General features: G+C 45.0%; 1 protein-coding gene across 1 annotated transcript; it reads left to right on the top strand.

The window, feature by feature from the left end:
- The first annotated feature begins 2,763 nt into the window (after positions 1–2,763).
- Positions 2,764–5,587, top strand: LOC123040848 (tau-cadinol synthase-like). Its single transcript, XM_044463591.1, has 6 exons — positions 2,764–3,016; positions 3,873–4,245; positions 4,404–4,622; positions 4,733–4,868; positions 4,950–5,198; positions 5,300–5,587. Exons 1-6 carry the CDS (start codon positions 2,764–2,766, stop codon positions 5,585–5,587), a joined length of 1,518 nt encoding a protein of 505 aa, XP_044319526.1.
- The last annotated feature ends 11,383 nt before the right edge of the window (positions 5,588–16,970 follow it).

Here is a 16,970-nt window from a genome sequence, read left to right on the forward strand (position 1 = left end):
AGAGAGAGACGCCTTAGGATTAACCATATTTAACACACGTTTTTTGTTGTTTTGTGTGAACACCGAGGCCATCACAGACGAGGGTAAGAAGGAGGATAAGCGGCAACACAAATATGATGCCTCGCAAAAATAAAGGAGATGGACCTATTGTTGTCTTGAGTGGTGGTTGTTGAGTTAGTGTGTGTTATGTTTTCTCTCACGTTGCAACACACGGGCTCTTTTGCTAGTACAAATACATTTTTTTTTCAATAATAAAGCACAGATTGATTTTGTCGGGTTCACCATCACAATACGCTTCTTCCCGCGAATTTATGCTTTCAGTTTTTTTTCAACACGTCCATATATTTTTTGCAAAATCCAAGGTGGTACTAATATCCGTCCGTCAAAGTCATGTACTACTACTAGAAAACCAATTAAATAAGAAAACAAAGAAACTCACGATCAGGACTTCCAGTCGAACCTTCCTAACCCTCTCGATATATACGATGCCCGGGATGACGTGCTCTCCTATACCTAGGCGAGACGTCCAGACCTCGCATCGAGGAAGAGCAGCGCCGAGTCCGAGGAAGCACGCTGGGCGTCCTTGGTCTTCCTCCCGACCGAGATCGGCCACTGTGTTGCCCGAAGTCGTGTGCATGACTTCCTTGATCTCTCACGATGCGTATGTCTGTTACCCTGCTCACGTCCTCCTCTTCTTGATCGGCTCCAGAGCTGGATCGTCTCCTATGATAGATCGCAATGGCAGTAAAGGTCCCAAGAACGCCCGCCGGACTTCGCTCCAGATCGAGCTCTACCGGTACCCATTCACCCCATGTGATTTGTCCGCCGACCATCTCCTCCGCTCAGCGCCGCCCCCGCTGGAGTCTCCCGCTCCCGCCTGGCGCGTCCGTCATCCGTGTTCGGGCTCTTCGCTACCGGCACCGGCCATCAGTAGGTCGCCGCCTCCCAAGCTCACGCATCGATCATCCTCCACTCGTTGCTCCCTTCATTGGCAGTTGTAGCCGTACGTTCTCGTTGTCCGTCATGGTGCAGTGTTGAAGGTGTTCCGGGAGCCGCTGGCTTGCGCGGGAGGAAGCGTCTCACCGGTGTACCACTCCATCGCCTATCAATGGCACCACCAAGGTACGTTGATCGAGGTCGAGGTTCACACAACATTCTGAAATCAGAAATAGAGTCGTGTGCTTGCTGTAGTGGAGTGGCCCGTAACTCTGAATGTTGTTCCAGCTTTCCCTTTTTCATATAGTTCCCAAGCAGGTGGAAGAGCATTGATCCCAATTTTCATGTTCTAACCTTGCTATGAGCTGTAGAAGAGTGTGAACTACATCCTGGTAAGGTGAGGCTATTCATGCAGGATGCAGCAGCAACAACATGCAGGGACGGATGAAAGTAAGTAGCAGACTAGCACTTTGCATGTCTCATGATTCTTCCTGATTGGTGATGACAAATCTTTGACTGTATTGCATCAGTAACGTATCCGTTCAGCAATCCTTCTGTTATTGTTGCTGCTCCGGCCTATGAAGATATCTGTCCATGCATATCTTCTTGATGAACAGACATAAAATCTTGGATACCCATAAATATGTTAGAAAACATAGATAGTGGGAATCACCTCCTTTTACTTAACATATATGTACATACAAGTTTTTTTGGCTTTTATATGCTTCAGCTGCAGTGCCAACTGGGTGAGACTTCGCGACGACGACATGAACGCAATTTGAGTGTCTGATAAGAAGAAATCTCGACAGATTTTATGCATGAAAAAATAATTCTAACCTGCATGAGCAGACAGGGCCAAGCAAAGGTTGCATGGACGTGTGAATTAGTATACAAGTCTCCTATATATGCTTCAAAGAAAAACTCTACAATACAATGCAAACCTATATATACTTGGCATCAGTGAGATCCATAGATTAGCTAGGTAAGTACAAAGCTACGAATTTACATGTAGCTATGTGAGTTTGTGATGTTTTTCATATGTATTTCCTTAAGACAACAAAGCATCCTACTTTTCAGTCTATAAGTTAGTTTATGAGTTGATCCAGTGCCAAACACAGTTCAGTTGAACATGTTTGTTACAACATTTTTACGACATGAGCGTGAATTTTGAAGAATTAATTGCCGGGGTAGATCGAAATACTATAGTATGTCTTTTAAAAAACGTTTCTTGAAATTCAGAATAATTCTTTGAATTATCAATTTTTTTGACAACCAAGATATTTTTTCAAAAATGTGAACGTTGCTTCAGTTTGTGAATAAATTTGAAAAAGAGTACATTTTCTTGCATCTGTAAATAAATTTTAAAAATCATGAGATGAGATGAGAACAAAATGTGGTCATAACCATTGGAGTGGTCATAACCATTGAAGAATATGATTTTTTTTTCTCCCGTTACAACGCACGGGCCCTTTTGCTAGTTACAAACAATTAACGGTCAGCAAGAGCAGCTTCGCCTCACACGACCAGCAAAAATAAACACGTTCGGTTACGCAGGCCAGGATGCACGACAACGACCTGCTACATGCACGCAAGAGCATGGTGTGGATGAGGATACATGAGGGATCCATTGAGAGGTGGTGGTCAGACGTACACACATCCTCCCTATATAAAAGCTCCATGGATGCTCTTATAAAACCGGTGGATGCTCCATGGATGCTCTTAGGAAACGTCCATGGATGCTCTTAGGAAACGTCCAATAATTGGAGGTTAGACGTACCACAGTGCTTCCTAGGTCGCAAGCCACAACTACACAAAATTCATTACAGGATGGCAGTGAGTTTGATGCCAACGCTGCCAATCCTCTCTAGCAGTTCCTCCTTCTCATCTGCCGTCGCAACCGGTGGCAACTACTCTTCTCGTCTCCCTCTCCAAGCATCTCCTCGCCCCCGCCTCAGCCATGTCCAAGCATCGCGTGAGTCGAAAGCTACACCATCCTCTAGTATTGAACATGAGACAACAGATGAGGGCTCCGAAGACGCTGCTCCGAAGACGTTGTCCAGCTATGGGCCCTCTTTGTGGGGTGACTACTTCCTCAACTACGAGCCAAAACCATTGCAGGCATACACTACTCCCACGTATACATATAATGTGCTTTCTTCCTCATCATTATGGTTTGCTAGCTAGGGATGAACACCACTAACCTAGATATTTGTTTCATTGCAATATTAGAACTTATTCTCTCAACTTAGAATTTTTTCGACATTACTTTTTATATGCATATATGATATATTAATAGATATAAGGTTCTAAATTATAATGTTCCCTCCGATCCATATTCATTGTCGCTAATTTAGTGCAACTTTGTACTAAACCAGCGACGATTAATATGGATCGAAGGGAGTATAAAAATATTAGTCCTCAGTCGTCACAAATGGCATACCTATTACTTTTCAAGTATGCATTGTCCCTTTTTTGTTTACCCCAGCTGATCAATGCATTCGTACGTGTGTGCAGAGGTCCGAGAAATGGATGAGTGCAAGAGCTGACAAATTAAAGGAGGACGTCAGCGTGTTGTTTAAGAGTTGCAGTTGCACGGTGGAAAGAATAACCTTATTGGACATTGTCCAACATCTCGGAATAGATCATCACTTTAAGAAACATGTCGATACCACGTTAAGTCAAATTTTTGAGGGTGAATTCAGTAGCTCTAGCCTCCATCAGGTTGCCCTCCGGTTTGGCTTGCTTAGAGAGCATGGTCTTTGGGTGTCTTCAGGTATGTATGGTGTATCTATTTATAAATAAATATATACAAGGCAGGAATGTTCACAAATCATAGAACTATATTGTTCTCCACTAGGGTAACCCAGAGCTTACGTTACTAACTATAAAATAGCATGAGTTGTTTGAACAATGTGTCACCCACATTTATCCTGCAGATGTTTTCGACAAATTTAAAAATGAAGATGGGAGCTTTAGGGAAGATATTACTAGTGACCCGAAGGGACTTTTATGTCTATACAACGCAGCTCATCTTCTCGTTCATGGTGAGACATCACTGGAAGAAGCTATCTCTTTTGCAAGGCATCATCTCGAATTGATGAGGGACACTCTCAAGTCCCCTTTAGCCGAGCAAGTCAAACGTGCCCTTCACATGCCATTGTCAAGGACGTTTAAGAGGGTGGAAACATTGCATTATATCTCTGAGTATAAGCATGAGGAAGGACATAACCCAACTCTGTTGGAGCTAGCAAAGCTGGATTTTAACCTTCTACAGCATGTCCACTTGAAGGAACTCAAATACTTCACTAAGTATGTCTTCGTCATACTCAACTACACAATGAAAATGGAATCAATATAAAATACATGCCTTCACATGTTGTATCCTACACATATATAGTTTGGACATTGTCCATCATGTGATGTATTAGGACAAATCTATTTTACCTGGACTAATCAAAGTATTGCAGGTGGTGGCACGATCTTTACAGATATGTCGGGCTAAACTACGCTCGGGACCGTCTAGTCGAGGGTTACATTTGGTGCTATGCGGTATACCATGAGAAAGAATTTGCATTGTCTAGAGTATTTCTTACCAAGCAATTGATGCTTATTTCGCTGATGGATGACACATATGATGCCCATGCCACCATAGAGGATTGTCGACTGCTAAATGCAGCCATACAAAGGTTTGTTAAGTTTGGATTTGATTTACATCCATGTGTCAAGAACTAACATACAATCAATCTTTGTTTAATTTTTCATTGACTCTTTTCATGCAATATAATTTGACATGTAGATGGGATGAGAGTGCCACTTCTCTTCTACCCAACTACCTTCAAAGATTCTATATTGAATTGTTGAAGACATTTAAAGAAACTAAGTGTGAAATGGCAATTCGTGACACCTACCATGTTGCCTATGCCCGGAAAGCGGTACGCCACCATGTGCTTTATATCATTACTATCATTTTGTATATTGATGGCTTTATATATAATTTATTTCCTTCTATGTAGTATCAAGATCTATCGGCTAATTATCTCCAAGAAGCTGAATGGTTACACCAGAATCACAAGCCAAGCTTCAGAGATCACATGAATTTATCTGCCATGTCCATAGGATCACCAACAATATGTGTAGGTTTGATGGTTGGAATGGGTGATCTAGTGACGAAGGAATCATTTGAGTGGGTAGCTGGTTACCCTAATGTCGCCATAGCATGCGGGAAGATAGCACGTCTAATGGATGACATTGCTGCATTTAAAGTATACTCTTTCATCTTCTTATTTACGCCAAACTATAACCATCAACCACCACAGGTACTCAAGATAATGTATCTAATTACTATTGTAATATAAATATGCAGGGCGGGAAGGCCAAGGGAGATATGGCAACCTCTATAGAGTGTTACATGGATGAGCATAGGGTCACAAGTGCGATTGCCATTTCCAAGATCCTTTCACTGCTAGAAGAAGAATGGAAAAATCTAAATAAAGCTCTCTTTCAACATCACGCACAGCTCCTGGTGGTGCAGCGGATTATTAAATTTGCTAATAGCATGCCATTATTCTATGCTGAGAAAGACGCATATACCTTCAACATCCATCTTAAGGATACAGTTGAGAGCCTTTTGGTTGAAACCTTTCCTATGTAGGCTCTAATAGGTTGTGTGGCAGTTTATCTTTCGTAAAGATGCCACTATGCACCATGACATGTTAATTGGAGCTTGTGCACTGTCTTTATCCCTATAAATGGATATTATAAATAAGTTATTTTATTCATAATTGTTGGATGAAATCAGATATAATCGTTTGTCTCTATGTTTTATATTTGTGTTATTAATTATCATTTTACAGAAAGAACTCCATCTTCCGCAGTGGAGTACATTTTCTTTGTCTGGCATAAGTCCTCGAAAAGCGTAGATTTCAAGTATGCTAATTTACATTATTATTTCTTAGAAAGGCGAGAATTGTCGTGTTCTGGGAACCAGGGTACCTAGACTTGCCTGCTTGCGGCCCACAGCATGGCTTCATTGACAGCCTGGTACGACCCATCTACAACAAGTCAAGACCCTCGCGACGGGCCAAGCCTCGCGAGGCGGACGAAGCCAAGACCTCCGGAGGGAGCGGCCTCCCCAGGTTGCCTCTTGAGGAGCGGAGATTTCTATGCAGGTGCTCAACCTCATGAGGTTGCGGTGACGCAAGCCATGACAACCAAGGCCAGGTGGGTGTCACCGGGCGCAGATGAGTAGGTTACCTCTTTGGTGCTAAGGAGGAAAGCGTAGGCGCGGAGTCCTAAGGAATCAGCCAAAGGTTTCCATTCCCGTGCAACAAGACCAAGACCACCAGGACGGCAGGACGGATGCCATCGCCGAGCCCATCGCAGTGTCACGAGCAGGAGATTTGCAGGAGAAGACCACCTTTTGTCAGGATAAGATGTACTACTTGTCCCCGTTGGCCACTGTGGGATCCCTTCCCGCCTAAGTTTCAGGGGAAGAGGACCAAGGCTAGCTATAAGTATAGGCTACACCTATTGGGGAACGTAGCAGAAATTCAAAATTTTTCTACGAGTCACCAAGATCTATCTATGGAGAAACTAGCAAGGAGAGAGAGGGGAGTGCATCTATATACCCTTGTAGATCGCTAAGCGGAAGCGTTCAAGAGAACGGGGTTGAAGGAGTCGTACTCTTCATGATCCAAATCACCGGAGATCCTAGTGCTGAACGGACGGCACCTCCGCGTTCAACACACGTACAACCCGGTGACGTCTCCCATGCCTTGATCCAGCAAGGAGAGACGGAGAGGTTGAGGAAGACTCCATCCAGCAGCAGCACAACGGCGTGGTGGTGATGGAGGAGCGTGGCAATCCTGCAGGGCTTCGCCAAGCACCGCGGGAGAGGAGGAGGGAGAGAGGTAGGGCTGCGCCAGGGAGAGGTCAAACTCATGTGTATGCAGCCCCAAATACCTCAACTATATATAGGGGAGAGGGAGGGGGCTGCGCCTCCCCTAGGGTTCCCACCCCAATGGGTGCGGTTGCCCCCAAAACCCATCTAGGGTGCGGCCAAGGGGGGGGGAAGAGGGGAAACTTGCCCCCAAGTTAGGTGGGTGCGCCCCCTTCCCCAAACCCTAGGCGCCTTGGGCCCTTGTGGGGGGGGGGCGCACCAGCCCACCTGGGGCTGGTCCCCTCCCACACTTGGCCCATGCAGCCCTCCGGGGATGGTGGCCCCACTTAGTGGACCCCCGGGACCCTCCCGGTGGTCTCGGTACGTTACCGATAAAACCCAAAACTTTTCCGGTGACCAAAACAGGACTTCCCATATATAAATCTTTACCTCCGGAACATTTCGAAACTCCTCGTGACGTCCGGGATCTCATCCGGGACTCCGAACAACATTCGGTAACCACATACAAACTTCCTTTATAACCCTAGCGTCATCGAACCTTAAGTGTGTACACCCTACGGGTTTGGGAACCATGCAGACATGACCGAGACGTTCTCCGGTCAATAACCAACAGCGGGATCTGGATACCCATGTTGGCTCCCACATGTTCCATGATGATCTCATCGGATGAACCACGATGTCAAGGACTTAATCAATCCCGTATACAATTCCCTTTGTCTAACGGTATTGTACTTGCCCGAGATTCAATCGTCGGTATGCCGATACCTTGTTCAATCTCGTTACCGGCAAGTCTCTTTACTCGTTCCGTAACACATCATCCCGTGATCAACCCCTTGGTCACATTGCGCACATTATGATGATGTCCTACCGAGTGGGCCCCGAGATACCTCTCCATCAACCGGAGTGACAAATCCCAGTCTCGATTCGTGCCAACCCAACAGACACTTTCGGAGATACCTGTAGTGCACCTTTATAGCCACCCAGTTATGTTGTGACGTTTGGTACACCCAAAGCATTCCTACGGTATCCGGGAGTTGCACAATCTCATGGTATAAGGAAATGATACTTGACATTATAAAAGCTTTAGCATACGAACTACGATCTTTGTGCTAGGCTTAGGATTGGGTCTTGTTCCATCACATCATTCTCCTAATGATGTGATCCCGTTATCAACGACATTCAATGTCCATGGTCAGGAAACCGTAACCATCTATTGATCAACGAGCTAGTCAACTAGAGGCTTACTAGGGACATGGTGTTGTCTATGTACCCACACATGTATCTGAGTTTCCTTTTAATACAATTATAGCATGGATAATAAACGATTATCATGAACAAGGAAATATAATAATAACTAATTTATTACTGCCTCTAGGGCATATTTCCAACAGTCTCCCACTTGCACTAGAGTCAGTAATCTAGTTCACATCGCCATGTGACCAACATCCAAAGAGTTTACTAGTGTTACTAAACTAGTTCACATCACCATGTGATTAAGACTCAATGAGTTCTGGGGTTTGATCATGTTTTGCTTGTGAGAGAGGTTTTAGTCAACGGGTCTGCAACATTTAGATCCGTATGTATTTTGCAATTCTCTATGTCATATTGTAAATGCTGCTTCCACGCTCCACTTGGAGCTATTCCAAATGGTTGCTCCACTATACGTATCCGGTTTGCTACTCAGAGTCATTCAGACAGGTGTTAAAGCTTGCATTGACGTAACCCTTTACGCCGAACTCTTTATCACCTCCATAATCGAGAAACATGTCCTTTATTTATTCCAAGGACAATTTTGACCGCTATCCAATGATAAATTTCTGGATCATTCTTGTACCCCTTGACTGACTCATGGCAAGGCACACTTCCGGTGCGGTACACAGCATAGCATACTATAGAGGCTACGTCTGAAGCATAGGGGACGACCTTCGTCCTTTCTCTCTCTTCTGCCATGGTCGAGCTTTAACTCTTAACTTCATACCTTACAACTCAGGCAAGAACTCCTTCTTTGACTGATCCATCTTGAACACCTTCAAGATCATGTCAAGGTATGTGCTCATTTGAAAGTACCATTTAGCGTTTTTGATCTATCCTCATAGATCTTGATGCTCAATGTTCAAGCAGCTTAATTTAGGTTTCCTATTGAAAAACACTTTTCAAATAACCCTATATGCTTATTCTACGTTATTTCTGATCAACAATATGTCAACAACATATACTCATCAGAAATTCTATAGTGCTCCCACTCACTTCTTTGGAAATACAAGTTTCTCATAAAATTTGTATAAACCCAAATTTTTTGATCATCTCATCAAAGCGTACATTCCAACTCCGAGATGCTTACTCCAGTCCTTAGAAGGATTGCTGGAGCTTTGCATATTTGTTAGCATTCTTCAGGATTGACAAAACCTTCTGGTTGTATCACATACAACCTTTCCTCAAGGATATCGTCGAGGAAACAATGTTTTGACATCCTATCTGCAAGATTTCATAAATCATGCAGTAATTGCTAATATAATTCCAACAGACTCTTAGCATCGCTACGAGTGAGAAAGTCTCATCGTAGTCAACTCCTTGAACTTGTCGGAAAACATCTTAATGACAAGTCGAGCTTTCTTAATGGCGATACTTACCATCATTGTCTGTCTTCCTTTTAAAATCCATCTGTACCCAACAGCCTTACGACCATCAAGTATTTCTTCCAAAGTCATGGATCCTCTCTTGGATTTTATGGCCTCGAGCCATTCGTCGGAATCCGGGCCCACCTTCGCTTTTTCATAGTTCATAGGTTCATTGTTGTCCAGCAACATGACCTCCAACACAGGATTACGTACCACTCTAAAGTAGTATGCATCCTTGTCGACCTACGAGGTTTGGTAGTGACTTGATCCGAAGCATCATGATCACTATCATCATCTTCCGCTTCAATTGGTGTAGGTGCCACATGAACAACTTCCTGTGCCCTGCTACACACTGGTTGAAGTGATGGTTCAATAGCCTCATCAAGTCTCCACCATCCTCCCACTCAATTCTTTCGAGAGAAACTTTTCCTCGAGAAAGGACCCGTTTCTAGAAACAATTACTTTTGCTTCCGGATCTAAGATAGGAGGTATACCCAACTGTTTTGGGTGTCCTATGAAGATGCATTTTTATCCGCTTTGGGTTCGAGCTCATCAACCTGAAACTTTTTCACATAAGCGTCGTAGCCCCAAACTTTTAAGAAATGACAACTTAGGTTTCTCCAAACCATAGTTCAAACGGTGTCGTCTCAACGGAATTATGTGGTGCCCTATTAAAATGAGTGCGGTTGTCTCTAATGCCTAACCCATGAACGATAGTGGTAATTCGATAAGAGACATCATGGTACGCACCATATCCAATAGGGTGCAACTATGATGTTCGGACACACCATCACACTATGGTGTTCCAAGTGGTATTAATTGTGAAACAATTTCCACAATGTCTTAACTGCGTGCAAAAGCTCGTAACTCAGATACTCATCTCTATGATCATATCATAGACATTTTATCCTCTTGTCATGATGATCTTTAACTTCACTCTGAAATTACTTGAACCATTCAATAATTCAGACTTGTGTTTCATCAAGTAAATATACTTAGTATCTACTTAAATCATCCGTGAAGTAAGAACATAACGATATTCACTGCATGCCTCATCACTCATTGGACTGCACACATCAAAATGTGTTACTTCCAACAAGTTCCTATCTTGTTCCATCTTATTGAAATCGAGGCTTTTCAGTCATCTTGCCCATGTGGTATGATTTGCATATCTCAAGTGATTCAAAATCAAGTGAGTCCAAACGATCCATCTGCATGGAGTTTCTTCATGCGTATACACCAACATACATGGTTCGCATGTCTCAAAATTTTCAAAAACGAGTGAGTCCAAAGATCCATCAACATGGAGCTTCTACATGCGTTTTATACCAATATGAATTACATGGCAGTGCCACAAGTAAGTGGTACTATCATTACTATCTTATATCTTTTGGCATGAAAATGTGTATCACTACGATCGAGATTCAATAAACCATTCCTTTTAGGTGCAATACCATTGAAGGTATTATTCAAATAAACAGAGTAACCATTATTCTCCTTAAATGAATAACCGTATTGCGATAGACGTAATCCAATCATGTCTATGCTCAACGCAAACACCAAATAACAATTTTAACACCAATCTCGATGGTAGAGGGAGCGTGCGATGCTTGATCACATCAACCTTGGAAACACTTCCAACACATATCGTCAGCTCACCTTTAGCTAGTCTCCATTTATTCCGTAGCTTTTATTTCGAGTTACTAACACTTAGCAACCGAACCGGTATCTAATACCCTGGTGCTACTAGGAGTACTAGTAAAGTACACATTAACATAATGTATATCTAATATACTTCTATCGACCTTGCCAGCCTTCTCATCTACCAAGTATCTAGGGTAATTCTGCTCTAGTGGCTGTTCCCCTTATTACCGAAGCACTTAGTCTCGGGTTTGGGTTCAACCTTGGGTTTCTTTACTAGAGCAGCAGCTGATTTGCCGTTTCATGAAGTATCCCTTCTTGCCCTTGCCCTTCTTGAAACTAGTGGTTTCACCAACCATCAACAATTGATGCTCCTTCTTGATTCCTACTTTCGCGGTGTCAAACATCGCGAATACCTCAAGGATCATCACATCTATCCCTGATATGTTATAGTTCATCACGAAGCTCTAGCAGCTTGGCGGCAATGACTTTGGAGAAACATCACTATTTCATCTGGAAGATCAACTCCCACTCGATTCAAGTGATTGTTGCACTCAGACAATCTGAGCACAAGCTCAACGATTGAGCTTTTCTCCCTTAGTTTGCAGGCTAAGAAAATCGTCGGAGCTCTTATACCTCTTGAGTGGGCACGAGCCTGAAATCCCAATTTCAGCCCTCAAAACATCTCATATGTTCCGCGACATTTCGAAAACGTCTTTGGTGCCTCAACTCTAAACCGTTTAACTGAACTATGACGTAGTTATCAAAACGTGTATGTCCGATGTTCGTAACATCCACAGACAACGTTTGGGGTTCAGCACACTGAGCAGTGCATTAAGGACATAAGCTTTCTATTGTCCGCATAATCTCTACTGTCAACTTTCAACTATAGTTTCTCTAGGAACATATCTAAAATAGTAGAACTAAAGCACGAGCTATGACATAATTTGCAAAAATCTTTTGACTATGTTCAGGATAATTAAGTTCATCTTACAACTCCCACTCAGATAGACATCCCTCTGGTCATCCAAGTGATTACATGATCCGAGTCAACTAGGCCGTGTCCGATCATCACGTGAGACGGACTAGTCATTATCGGTGAACATCTTCATGTTGATCGTATCCACCATACGACTCATGCTCGACCTTTCGGTCTCTTGTGTTCCGAGGCCATGTCTGTACATGCTAGGCTCGTCAAGTTAACCTAAGTGTTTCGCGTGTGTAAATCTGGCTTACACCCGTTGTATGTGAACGTAAGAATCTATCACACCCGATCATCACGTGGTGCTTCGAAACGACGAACTTTCGCAATGGTGCACACTTAGGGGAACACTTTCTTGAAATTTTAATGAGGGATCATCTTATTTACTACCGTCGTTCTAAGCAAATAAGATGTAGAAACATGACAAACATCACATGCAATCAAAATAGTGACATGATATGGCCAATATCAATTTTGCTCCTTTTGATCTCCATCTCCGGGGCTCCATGATCATCATCGTCACCCGCATGACACCATGATCTCCACCATCATGATCTCCATCATCGTGTCTCCATGAAGTTGTCTCGCCAACTTATTACTTCTACTACTATGGCTACTGGTTAGCAATAAAGTAAAGTAATTACATGGCATTGTTCAATGACACGCAGGTCATACAATAAATAAAGACAACTCCTATGGCTCCTGCCGGTTGTCATACTCATCGACATTCAAGTCGTGATTCCTATTACAAGAACATGATCAATCTCATACATCACATATCATTCATCACATTCCTTTTTGGCCATATCACATCACATAGCATACCCTGCAAAAACAAGTTAGATGCCCTCTAATTGTTGTTTGCATGTTTTACGTGGCTGCTATGGGTTTCTAGCAAGAGCGTTTCTTACCTACGCAAAAACCACAACATGATATGTCAATTGCTATTTACCCTTCATAAGGATCCTTTTCATCGAATCCGTTCCGACTAAAGTGGGAGAGACTGGCACCCGCTAGCCACCTTATGCACCAAGTGCATGTCAGTCGGTGGAACCTGTCTCACGTAAGAGTAGGTGTAAGGTCGGTCCGGGCTGCTTCATCCCACAATACCGTCGAAACAAGATTGGACTAGTAACGGTAAGCATATTGAACGAAATCAACACCCACAACTACTTTGTGTTCAACTCGTGCAAAGAATCTATGCAATAGACCTAGCTCTGATACCACTTTTGGGGAACGTAGGAGAAATTCAAAATTTTCCTACGTGTCACCAAGATCTATCTATGGAGAAACTAGCAATGAGAGAGAGGGGAGTGCATCTACATACCCTTGTAGATCGCTAAGCGGAAGCGTTCAAGAGAACGGGGTTTAAGGAGTCGTACTCGTCGTGATCCAAATCACTGGAGATCCTAGTGCCGAATGGACGGCGCCTCCGCGTTCAACACATGTACAACCCGGTGACATCTCCCATGCCTTGATCCAGCAAGGCGAGAGGGAGGGTGAAAGGAACGATATGGTTGACTAGAGGGGGGGTGAATAGGCAACTAACAATTTTTAAGCTTTTCTTTACCAAATTAAACTTCGCAATAAATAGGTTGTCTAGATATGCAACTAACTGAGCAACCTATATGATGCAATAACAACTAGCACACAAGCAAGCAAGAGATGTAACAATAAGTAAGCTTGCAAAAGTAAAGGCACGAAATAACCAAGAGTGGAGACGGTGAAGACGAGGATGTGTTACCGGAGTTCCTTCCTTTTAAGGGGAAGTACGTCTCCGTTAGAGCGGTGTGGAGGCACAATGCTCCCCAAGAAGCCACTAGGGCCACCGTATTCTCCTCACGCCCTCACACGATGCGAGATGCCGTGATTCCACTATTGGTGCCGTTGAAGGCGGCGACCGAACCTTTACAAGCAAGGTTGGGGCAATCTCCACAACACTCGGAGGCTCCCAACAACAACACCACCACGAAGCTTCACCACAATGGAGTATGGCTTCGAGGTGACCTCAACCGTCTAGGGTGCTCAACACCCAAGAGTAACAAGATCCGCAAGGGATAAGTGGGGGAATCAAATATCCTTTGGTGGAAGTGTAGATCGGGCCCTTGTCACCCAATCCCGAGCAAATCAACAAGTTTGATTGGCTAGGGAGAGAGATCGAGCGAAAATGGAGCTTGGAGCAACAATGGAGCTTAGAGGTGGAAGAGGTAGTCAACTAGAGGTAGAAGACATCCCTTATATAGTCGGGGAAAAGATCCAACCGTTATCCACTAGTTCTGCCCGCGACTCACGGTACTACCGCTCTAAGGGAGCGGTACTACCGCGACGACGCGCGGTACTACCGTGGGAGACCACGGTACTACCGTGGCAGCTGCACAGGCCGGAACAAGCCTGAGCTAGAAGCAGTACTACCGCTGGTGCGGTACTACCGCTCCCCCTTGCGGTACTACCGCAAGGCAGGAGGGTCACGGTCTGGGAAGGGTGCGGACGAAATAAATTTCATCCGTGCCAACTTCCGCAGAAACTAGGGTGGTGCAAAAACCCGACGCGGTACTACCGCCTGTAAGGCGCGGTACTACCGTGGTAGGCACGGATGTAAAAAATTACATCCGCGCCTACTACCGCGACGCAACGGTACTAGGCAGAAGGGCCACGGTACTACAACTCCAAAGGAGCGGTACTACCGTGAGCGCCCGCGGTACTACCGCGCAGGACGAGCGGTACTACCGTGGGTGGCGCGGATGTAAAAAATTACATCCGCCCCTACTTCCGCACCGGAGCGGCACTAGGCCAGAGTGCGGCGGTACTACCGCACCAGAGGGGCGGTACTACCGTGAGGGGCGCGGATGTAAAAAATTACATCCGCCCCTACTACCGCACTGGAGCGGCACTAGGCCAAGGTACAGCGGTACTACCGCGCCAGAGGGGCGGTACTACCGTGACCTGTCGCGGTACTACCGCGTGTACTTGCGGTACTACCGCAAGTATAGCAGTAGTCGTCAGTTTTTCGCACAACAAAGATAACGATGGGTAGCTCCAAAGTGCAAGGAAAGGAGGGGCAAGTGTACGTGTGATTCCACCCTACCTTTCCGACGCGGACCCCCTCTTAATAGTACGGCTCTCCTACGACTCAACTCCACCAAGGAGAAACGTAGAACAACGACGGCTTCACTAGTCTTCGAGGGGCACCGAATCATCTTGTGCCTAATGAAGAAGTATCTGTGGGACTCAAGGCACACGATTAGTCTGCACGAGTATTGTCATCAATCACCAAAACACTTAGGGATAAATATGCCCTTACAATCTCCCCCTTTTTGGTGTATTGATGACAACACGGGATTTGCACATAGATAAGATATGTTTAAAGCAGTGGCAAACCCCACTCCTCTAAACTATAGACGAGGCTCCCCCTAGATGTGTGCACTATATATGAATGCTTTGGACTGCATGGCACACAAACTAGGATCAACACTCCCCCTATATTTTAGAGACCAAGACATGATAATAAGCCTAGCATAGCATGAAAGTAGCACAATATAACACAAGCTAGCTAGGATAGATAGAGTGCATATGTCTTACACCATATGAGATAAGATAACCAAGGTTCAAACGATAAAAGCAGCAAAGAGCTCAACTGGCAAACACACAAACTCGCAAACCAAATCCCTACGCTCTCTCCCCCTTTGGCATCGAGATGCCAAAAAGGCAGAGAGGACACCTAAACACACAAGAGGTGGCTCAAGCAGGGAAACTGTCCCACTCCTCTGCATCAGACTCCTCCACAGCTGGAGTGGACTCCTCGGCCCCCTCCTCAGAATCAGTCCACTTGAATCCTTGCTTCTCCATCCACTCGGTCTCAGGAGTGATGTGCTCCTCAGACCCGGCAGACACATCCTCGCCATAGAGCTTCAAGATCTTGTTGTGCCGGCGACGACTCTCCTTGGACTCCACGTGAGCCCTGTACTGTCCCTTGGCTTGCATGCAGAAAAGTGACTTCATCTTATCCGTCAACCTCTTGGCCCAAGATGGCCTAGAGTCACTCTGAGTAGGCCTAGCAGAACGGCCCCCAGCAACATCCTCAGCTCCAGCAGCATCCTCATCACCAGCAGCAGCCCTAGCAGCAGACGCCTCAACACGAGTAGCAGTGTTGGCCCAGTTGGGTTTGACCCTCAGACAAATGGGCTCATGGCGAACCCAGTCTGGAGCCAGGAACTCCTCCGTGGGGTACATCTTCTCCCAAGTCTTCGAAATCAGCAGAAACAAGTAGGGTCCATAAATAGGCACCTTGCGGTTGAACACAGCAAACCGAAGCTCGCACCACATGATGTGAGAGACATCAAGTGGCTGAGTCTGAGATGAGCGAGCCTCCTCGCACAGAAGCATCATGTCCACCATGTAGGCATGAACCTTGTCTTTATCACCGATGCGTGGGAACAGAGAGTTGCGGAAGATGCGGTACATGATATCCAGAAACGGGTTGAGAACCGAGACTATCTTGCCAGTGGCGAGCTTCTTCTCAACCATGAACGGAGTGAGCTTGTCCTTGTCAGCAGAGTCAGCATTGCCGTGAGGGCGCACACCAACAGGAGTGTCAAGTCCATCATCAGCAACTTGAAGTAACTCCATGAACTCCTTCCAGGTAGCAGACAGCTGGCGGCCATTGGTCATCCACGTCATCCTCCTCTCATCATTGGTGTGGAAGTACACTGAGGCAAAGAACTGACAAATGATCTCAGGGTCATAGTCCATGTGGAACGAGATCACATGCTCAATGGCAAACTGCTCCACCAAGTCCAGAGCCTCCCCAAAGTAGTCACGAAACTTGTCCTTCCTCATGTGGTGCATCTCAATCCACTTCACCTCTACATAGGTATTCTGCTTGTTCTTGATGACA

This window comes from Triticum aestivum, chromosome 2B (assembly GCF_018294505.1).
Source record: "Triticum aestivum cultivar Chinese Spring chromosome 2B, IWGSC CS RefSeq v2.1, whole genome shotgun sequence".
Lineage (NCBI taxonomy): Eukaryota > Viridiplantae > Streptophyta > Magnoliopsida > Poales > Poaceae > Triticum > Triticum aestivum.